General features: G+C 57.0%; 1 protein-coding gene across 6 annotated transcripts; it reads left to right on the top strand.

The window, feature by feature from the left end:
• The first annotated feature begins 858 nt into the window (after window positions 1-858).
• EFNA4 (ephrin A4) lies at window positions 859-4,974 on the top strand. Of its 6 annotated transcripts, none has more exons than XM_005203749.5 (4): window positions 859-1,047; window positions 3,162-3,457; window positions 3,848-3,888; window positions 4,291-4,974. In XM_005203749.5, exons 1-4 carry the CDS (start codon window positions 935-937, stop codon window positions 4,414-4,416), a joined length of 576 nt encoding a protein of 191 aa, XP_005203806.1. In that variant the 5' UTR covers window positions 859-934; the 3' UTR covers window positions 4,417-4,974. The 6 variants fall into 6 exon arrangements, with proteins under 6 accessions (XP_005203806.1, XP_005203809.1, XP_005203804.1 ...); XM_005203752.5 differs by having other exon boundaries at window positions 3,848-3,913; window positions 4,569-4,974; XM_005203747.5 differs by having other exon boundaries at window positions 3,848-3,913.
• The last annotated feature ends 4,007 nt before the right edge of the window (window positions 4,975-8,981 follow it).

Below are 8,981 nucleotides of genomic sequence, written 5' to 3'. Positions count from 1 at the left end.
GATTTGTCCCTTCCTCTCGCTGTATCTCTAGACGTCCAAAAAAAGAAAAAAAAAAAAAGGAGCAATGTGCCTAAGATGGCTGGATAAACTTCATGGATCCTAGCCCCGCACCTCTCTTGCCTCTTTCTGGGTGAGAGGCGTGGGCCCGTATTTAAATCTTCCAAAGATTTAATCAGGCTTTCTACCCTGTATTATGGCTTTCCAGGTGGTGCAGTGGCAAAGAATCCACTTGCCAATGCAGGAGACGCAAGAGACGCGGGTTCAATCCCTGGGTCGGGATGATTCCTTGAAGAAGGAAATGACAACCCACTCCAGTATTCCTGCCGAGATAATCCCAAGAACAGAAGAACCTGGCGGGTTACAGTCCATGGGGTCACAAAGAGTCAGACACGACTGAGCAACTGAACACACACACACACACACACCCTATATTAATTGTTTTTGTTTAGTCGCTCAGTCCTATTCTTTGCGACCCCCATGGACTCTAGCCCGCCAGGTGCCTAGCGATCGAACCTAGGGATCGAACCCGCGTCTCCCGCACTGCAGGCGGATTCTTTACCGCTGAGCCACCAGGGAAGCACCCTGTACTAACACAAGCACGAAAGACAAGACCTCTCTAAAACAACTCCTAGACAGGGGACTGTGTCCCTCCTCGCCGCCTCCTTGAAATGGGCCCAACCTCAGCAACAGCTTGCCGAAGCTGGAGAGCGCTGCGGCACCCAGAAGGTTAATAAGAGTTGGCTTTGAATGAAGAGGCGGAGACGCGACCCCATTGGTGAAAAGTTATCCAGGGGCGTGGCCTGTGAGTCTCTGCACCCCACCCCACTTCTCGCAAGCCCCACCCCAAACCTCCTCTGCACTTTGTACCTTTCTCGTCGCGACTGCGAAGCGGACCGGGACGGGCCGGGCCAGACCACACCAGACCTAGGGGGCGATGCGGCTGCAGCCCCTGCTGCAGACTGTCCTCTGGGCCGTGCTCCTCAGCTCCCCTCTGCGAGGGGGCTGTGGCCTCCGCCTTGCGGTCTACTGGAACTCCAGTAACCCCAGGTAGCCGGGCCGAAACCGGCGGGCGGCGAGCCGGGCCTGCACGCTCCCGGGCCGGGCGCGCGCCCGACACTCGCTCTGTGCGCGGCGCCGCCTGGACCCGGCCGCGCGCCGGGGATCCTTTGTTTGAGCCGGCGGGGGAGGAGGGAGGGGCGAGGCGCGCCTGGGGTCCCCTATGCCAGCCCGCACGCGTTGGAGGCGAGCGGAGGACCCCAGCCCGAAAGGCAATCGGTGGGGTCTCAGAGCCGGGAGCTGGGGGAACCTCAGCCTGCACTCCGAGCCCCGCCCCCCTCGCTTCTGTCTTGGGGATCCCCAGCGTTCCTCCGGCCGAAGCTTGGGCGAGCGGACTTGCGGAGCGCCGGAGGGGGGGTGGTTACTCTTGTGAAAGAGGGTTACTCTCCTGCTCGCTTGGCCTCCTCTTTGGCGCTCGGTCTTTCTCCTGAGCTCATTCTAGAACGCTTTCATCTCAGTCATTATTAGCCCTTCTATTCCTGTGCAGTCTCGGCCCTGCCCTTCTAGAGTTAAATCACCTTTAGGCAAGTCATCTGACCTCCCTAACCTCAGTTATCTCATCTGTAAAATGGGGTAATAATGACTAGTACCCTGGGAAGTCAGGTAGACTGAGGTCATGTGTGTCCAAGAGGTAAAGGCTGTACAGATATGAACGACTATTTTCTGTTTCCTGATCTGCCTGCCTTGGAACCTGTATGTATTTTCCCTGTTTCCATGCTCCTCCCCAATTTTCCTTGCCTCTCTCTTTCTCCATGTTTTCCCTTCTGATTTTCTACTTAAAACAATCTGTGACTGTTCGTTTGTTCACTCACTAACATTTATTAAGCGTGTACCGTGTGCCCGGACTCGTGCTAGGCCGCTGGGGGTTAGAAATAAGACCTAGGCTCTGCCCTCTGGGATCCCGAAGGATCCCTGGGTGAGCAGGCTTCAGAACAGGTCATTACAATACCAATGTTGTATGGTGAGGGCTGTTGTTGTCTTCCACCTCTGAATTCCTCTCTGTGTTCCAGACCACTGCCTCTGAATGACTTGGAAGATTGGTTAAAAATTCAGGTTTCTACCCCCTAACCCTGAGGTTTCTGACTCATTCATTCCATTCCCAAATATTTATTAAGCATTTTCCTTGTGCCTGACACTTTTCCAGGCACTAGGGATGCCGCGGAACTAAACAAAGGCCCAGCTTGTGTTCCAGCGGGTCTGAGCTGAGCCCAGGAATCTGCAGGAATCTGCATTCCTAATCACAACTCCAGATGCAGGTGGTCTTGAGACCACCCATTGAGAGAGAGCTGGGGGCCTTTCATAAGTCAAGTTGGGCTCTGTGTATGATGAGCATGGGGGTGGGAGTAGTTCATGCTTTACTTGATGCGGGAGGGGTTGACGTGTCCTAGGTCCTCCCACCCATACTGGCTCCCCCGGCGTCTCCCAAGAGGTGGAAGGGAGTCCTGAGGAGGCCAAAGATTGGGAGATATGTGGAGGGGGCTCCAAGTCTGGCACTTTGTTGTCCTGGCAAAAAAAGGAGGGGGAGGGGAGGTTCTCACCATCCACTCTTTTTCTTTCTTACTATGGCATTCTTTCAGCATCGAATTGACATCTTAAAAAGGCAGCCTTCCTCTTTGTGAATCAGTTAAAGAGGATACTGTTCCCAGACTCCATCTCTAGTCTGTGACTGCGCTGTGGGCCCAGATCTGTGCCCTTTGCCTCTGTGCCCCAGCTTCTTCACAGCAGCCATCCACCTAACATTTGTCAAGCACAGGCACTACACCAAGGCCTTGTGTTGGGCATTAGAGCTAGAGAGGGGTGGCAGCTCCCACCCAAAAGCTAGGGTGTGGGAGTGCCTTCTCACATTTGAGCCATGTGGTTATAGGCCCTGCAGTCCCTTAACCTCTCGGAAACTGTGCATCCATTACCTCATCCGTTTCTTGCACTCTCTTTGTCTCTCAAGAGTTGTCAGTCTGGGGAACTCAAACACCTTCCCAAGCTGCTCCGGCTCCAGTGGGTGGGGGACTGGCTGGCAGGGACCATTGGGAAGGGGTATCTCTGACCCTCGTGCCCCCAGTGTGCTATGCCAAGGAGCCCCTCTGCCCTCATCTACCTTGTGCCTGCAGGCTGCTTCGAGGAGACGCCGTGGTGGAGCTGGGCTTCAAGGATTACCTAGACATCATCTGCCCACACTATGAGAGTCCAGGGCCCCCTGAGGGCCCCGAGACATTCGCATTATACGTAGTGGACTGGGCGGGCTACAAGGCCTGCCAGGCTGAGGGGCCGAGTGCCTTCAAGCGCTGGGAGTGCTCCCGCCCCTTCGCTCCCTTTGGCCCTGTTCGATTTCCAGAGAAGATTCAGCGCTTCACACCCTTCTCCCTTGGCATGGAGTTCTTGCCCGGAGAGACCTACTACTACATCTGTGAGTGAGGATGGGCACCCTGGCCACCTCCTGGGGAAGGCAGGGAGGGGAGTGGGGCTACCTGCCATTGCCAGCAGTCAAGGCAGAGAGCCTGAGGGGTGGGGAAAGGAGAGGAAGGAAGGCCAGGCCTCGGAGGGGGGAGCGGGCAAGGGTCCAGGACATGGTAGGGGGACATCTAGAGTGAGCTGGTAAAGAGACGGGGCAAGGAAAAGGAGCCGGGAAAGGCGACATGAGGAGGGACACGGTGGGCACCTAGATGTAGCCCCAAAATAAGGAAAAGCTTTCCAGGGAATTGGAGAGGGGAGAAGTTGGGAGGGTTTTAAAGTGACTCTGAAGCATCCAAACTAGCCTATGCTAACTTCTTCCTCCCAATTTCCCACCACCCAGCAGTGCCAACTCCGGGGAGTCCTGGCCAGTGCTTGAGGCTCCAGGTGTCTATCTGCTGCAAGGAGGACAGTGAGTGGGTTGGGGCAGGGGAGCAACCCTTCTGGCTAGTGTTGGCCCTTGGGAATGGGGGGAGCGGGGGGAAGAATCTGGGAGCATTAGACTCTGGGGGGCCTCTTCTTCCCCCTTTAGCCTGTGGGAGCCCCCGCTGCACAGTGGGAATGGCATCTCCAGGGGCAAGGCCCTCCGAGGCCTTCACTGAACTGGTAGCCTCTAATGGCACCTGGGAGGAGACCTGCAGGTCGGGGCTTAGAGGTGGCAGATTATGGGAGGGATTGGCTAGTTCGGGAGACCCTGAAGAAAGGGGTGGGAGTGCCCAACTAACGGGCAGAGCAAGAAGGAGGCTGTGGAAGCAGGAGGACCCATCAGTGCTACCCCTCCCCTCACAGAACCTGAGTCAGCCCATCCTGTCGGGAGCCATGGAGAGAGTGGCACATCAGGGTGGCAAGGAGGGGCCGCTCCCACTCCCCTCTGTCTCTTGCTGCTGCTGCTGTTCCCAATTCTGCGACTCCTGAGAGTTCTCTGAGCCAAGCGGACCCTTCCTGGCACCCTCAGGAACCAGGGCCCTCCCAAGACTCCTTGGAGAGGGGCCCCTGCCCCCTACCTGAGCTGGGAGTGCCAAGCCAGACAGACAAGATGGAAGAGTGATCTGAGGTGACCCTTCCAGGTATTGGCCTCCTCATCACAGGCTGAAGAGGAGCCACAGGGGAGCAGCGGACAGCCCTGGGCACCTTGGGGCAGAGGCAACACAAACATAAGGTCTCCATCAGCGGCTTTGATGCTCAAATCCCTGCCCTCAGGAAGGCTGGAACTTGATGGGATGGCATCCTGGAGCCTGCTGGGGGCCAAGGCGAAGACCTGGGGACAGGCGGATTGCTGGACCAGGTCAGGCAAGAAGCCCAGGCCTGCCATCTGTCCCCGGTGCCCTGTGGGCCTCTTCCCTGGGGCAGCACCTCACCTCCCCAGAGGATCACTCACTTGTCTTCTGTGAAGACGGACTTACCATGAGGTTGAATTTCATGCCAGTTTGTATTTTTGTAAGTGTCTGGACTTCAATAAACCAACTACCCATCTTTTTGTTGCTTTTTGCAACCTACTGCCCTCTGCCCTCTAGCTCCTTGCCTGACACTGGGCCCCGGAGGTGGGGGGGTAGAGCGGGGTGCGGGGGGAGGGGAGGGAGTGGTACAGCATCAGAGCTCCCTGAAGTCTCTGCTCTCAGCGTGGCTTGGCCTGACCCCCATGCCAGCTGTGCCCAAGCCATCCATGCCAGGCCGCAGTGGGCACCCCTCTGGGCAGTGTGGGGCGGGTGTCAGCAGCAGCTGTGGAGCCTGGCACCCTCTACCACCTCTCTAGCTGGTTTCCTGATAGCCCCCACATACACACTCAGGGCACTGCTCAAGCTTCGGCAGCACCAAGCAGGATGTTGGGGCAAAGGCAAGGGGTAGTAGAAAGAGAGCATCTGGGTTTCAGAATGTCTGGGTCCCTGAGAGCTGGGTGTCCCCCCACTCCGTAAGGGCAGCCTGGGCGGTGCCTGGCCTAGAACTGAGAAGGTGGGGTCAGATCAAAGCCTCCTTCCCCAGCGGCCTCTTTGTTCTTCGCTTTTATAAGGAGGAGGGGGTGGGGCCGAGGAGGGAGGGCCCCCTTTGCTCTCAGCCCCACTCTGTCTCTATCACCTCTGGCAGGCAAAGCTATGACGCCTCCCCCCCGCAAGACTAACCAGTGACCAGTGACCAGTGACCTGGGGGGAGCCAAAGAAGGGGTGCCCCTTCCCCCGGTGCTATGCTCTACTCGCCCCGGTGCCCCACAGCTTCCCCTGGCACGGTGCCGGCCCGCCTGGCACCCAGCCAACGATCGATAGGTGGATGTTGTGCTGATTAGCTCGGCGGGGCTGCGGCGGCAAGAGGCGGCATGTGAACATGCGCGTGGAGGGGGCGGCGGGCGGAGGGTGCTAGAGGTCCAGAGACTGATGACCAGGCCGAAATGCTGGAGGTTTTCGAACCCCTGCCCCACCCCTTTGCACACCTGGCTCACACCCCGTCCTTCTGGGTTGTTTCCATCGCTCAGGCTGAGGCCTGGGGCGGAGGACAGCACCCAGGACGAAGCCTACATGAGTTGACCCGCCCCCTGATTCAAGGCCACTTTCTGTAGGTGCATGTGCTTGCGTATTCGTGTCAGGGCCCTCCCCGCAAAACACGATTCTTAGGGGGGGCGAGAGGCCAGAGAGAAGAGGGTGAAGTCTGAGCTGAGGCCTGAGCTATGGGCTCGGTCTTCGGTCCTGTGTTCGAGTTCAGTCTCTACTGCCAACCAGAAGGTGTCTATCCGTCGCCGTGGAAACCGACTGTACTGCTACCTCCGCCCCTCTCCAGTGAAGCCAGAGGCGACGCAGGCCGGGGATGACTGGTTCGACCAGCACTAAGGACTGCGGGCTTCTCATCCTGCTCCCAGCGGCCGCAGACACCCTCCCTTCGCGGACCAAGCCCGGCGCGCTCGCTCCCGAGCCCGTAGCCGGCGCGCGGATCTCGCCGCTGATAACGCATGTGCGAAAGAGACGCGGGGCCAAACCGGCTTTCCCCACACTCAAGACACACGCCCTCTCTCTCAGGCAGACGCGCACACTTGACACAGACACAGGCAGGCCCTCGCCGGCTCCTAGCTCCCTGCAGGTGTGAGGGTGGACACCTGGGCCGCCACGCACTTGGGCTGGGGAGGGAGAGGAGGCGGCGGGGGAGACGCAGGCCCGCCGGCCGCAGGCCTCTAACCAGCCCCTCCCTACACTCACTTTCCGCCCAGCCCGGGCCTTGTGTGGACAACTGATTCAGTTGCGGGGCGCGTCTCCAAGGAAAGCGAGGGCCAAGTCCGCTCATGGGGCCTAGACAGGTCGAAGACTCTGGGCGGTCTTCCGGGACTGGGCCCTACCCATGAGAAGTCCTCGAGGCGTGTTCCCGGGCGTGGTTCCAGGAGGATCGGCAGACCTGCAGGTTTTGAGGCGTCACCGATCTCCCCTAAACTCAGCGGCGCTAGATGGCCGAGGGTGGGGCCCTCAATTTGCTGGGCTTGCCCTAGTCTCACCAGAATGATGCAAAAACCCCTCATCTTCGCATCAAGCTATGTCGCTGTTCCGAGAACGGGAGAGCCCCAGTCTCCGACCTCGATCCTGCTCCCCACTTTCTGGGGTTACAAGTCTTTCACCAGAGGCTAAACCCTAAAGTTTTGGTCTTTTTTATGTAACCCCACCGTTTTTTCTTCTTCCTTTTCAGTAATTCCTTCCTTTCCTTATTCATTCGGCAAGTTGTGAGCTCCCAGCGCGTTCTTCTTTCAGTCGGCCACACCAGCTGGGGTCGTCGGGGGATCCCCAGCGGTGACGCAGTTGGAGAGGGGCACGCTGACTTCCAAATAACCAATAGAATCCTTGCGCCTGGGGCATGAGGTCATCAGCGGTGATGCCCATTGGTTCAGGCCTGGACGTGGAGGGGGTCCCCATAGCAACCGACGGTGCGTCCGAGCGTAACCTGGAGAGTGGTCTTTGCTTGTGCTTCAATGGCAGCTTGGGTGGTGCTTGGGTTGGGGGCGGGGAGGCGAGAGCGGAGCCCTGTTTCCCAGGTCGTGCAGTTGTAGCCCAACCAAGCTCTTATTTTTCTTGAGATCCTTTTACTCACTCAGCCGAGGAAGTTAGGAGGGAAGTATTGGCAAAAGCGTGGGGGTCCTGGGTACAGAGCTTACGCCACCCGTGGGGGTCCTGGGTACAGAGCTTACGCCACCCGCCACCCGGAATGTTAATTCTGAGATCTTCGCGTTCATCTGCATATCGTCTGCATCTCATTTGCATTCTCTTCATTTAAGGTCAAATTGGGCAGACATCTCCACATCCCCAGCTCTGTCGCTTGTCTGTATCCCAAATCTCTCCCTCACTGGCTCTCTAATCTACCTCTCAGTGATCCAGTTCCTTACCCCATCTCTGCTCCCAGCCTCCAGTCTCTCCAGGGGAGGGAGAGGGCACAGCCTAGCTAAAGGAGAAAGGATAAGAAGTCTGCCTCTCCCTCTGGATGTTTGGTGACAGATGGGGAGGGCTGGTCTGTACTGCCTGGAGACTACATTGGCAAAGCAAATGGTTGGGGGAGGTGCCCTGGGCTGAGTTGAGGGTCTCCAGGGCCAAATCACCCACGTGCCCGGCAGGGTGCTGGAACTAGGGATGCCTGCTTCCAGCTGAGGGGCAGGCCTGCCCACCTGTCTGGTGCCAGGGCAGCTTCCTTTCTCCAATTAAGCACTAATGATGTGTCATTAACCCTTACCTTGCCTACCAGCCCTCAGGTGGTACTCAAATTCATGGTCTCACACTGAGCAAAGAGGGAAAAAGGAGGGCCTTTGAGGAAGCTAAGAGGCAGTAAGGTCAGGGGAGCTGGAGACAAGAAGGCGGGACCAGAGGCCCGAGTAGCATGTACTTAGTTATGCTGTGTGCTTCTGAGGGATTCTCGGCATGGGTGTCTCACTATCAGAATCCATCTATTCTTCTGTTCATCAATTCAACAATTATTTATTAAGAACCTCACCTATGCCTATTAACTAAATACCACTTCGTGCTAGTTGCTGAGGATATACACTTGCCTAAGTCAGGATCCCTTCCCTTAAGGAATCTTCAGATTACTTGAGGAGAAAGAACTGGCCAACAAATAATTACAATGCCAAGTGCAAATGCCATTATGGAGCTGTGCAGAATGTGCTATGGGAACACAGGGAAAATGAACTGTCAGAGAAGGCTTGGGTTTTGAAGGACAAAGTTTATGGCATGGAGGGGAAGTGTAGAGCTAATCATGCTTTTGATTCAGCGTAGAGGTCCATGTTTAGCTGTGTTTTCAGGACCGCTGGTGTCTGCACTCCTCAGAGCTGTGTTTTGCATCCATGTGTATGTGTGTGAGTGTGTATGTATGTCTGGATTTTTCTGTGTCTGGAATCCCTTCTCCCGAACACACATTGTGGTTTTATTACAGATCAATGTTTGCCGTGAAGCTCTGGCGCAGATTAGCCTGAACCTGCCCAGCCCAGGGGAGGGGAAGTGGAGAACCAGTGTTGGCTCTCTGGGAAG

Source organism: Bos taurus, chromosome 3 (genome assembly GCF_002263795.3).
Source record: "Bos taurus isolate L1 Dominette 01449 registration number 42190680 breed Hereford chromosome 3, ARS-UCD2.0, whole genome shotgun sequence".
Lineage (NCBI taxonomy): Eukaryota > Metazoa > Chordata > Mammalia > Artiodactyla > Bovidae > Bos > Bos taurus.
This window is presented reverse-complemented; position numbering and strand designations above follow the sequence as displayed.

Coding starts and splice junctions, on each gene's coding strand:
- EFNA4 (NM_001101249.2), top strand. CDS start 935: ATGCGGCTGCAGCCCCTGCTGCAGACTGTCCTCTGGGCCGTGCTCCTC. Junction 3,458..3,844: donor AGAGACCTACTACTACATCT/GTGAGTGAGGAT, acceptor CCCACCACCCAG/CAGTGCCAACTCCGGGGAGT. Junction 3,914..4,290: donor TATCTGCTGCAAGGAGGACA/GTGAGTGGGTTG, acceptor CTCCCCTCACAG/AACCTGAGTCAGCCCATCCT.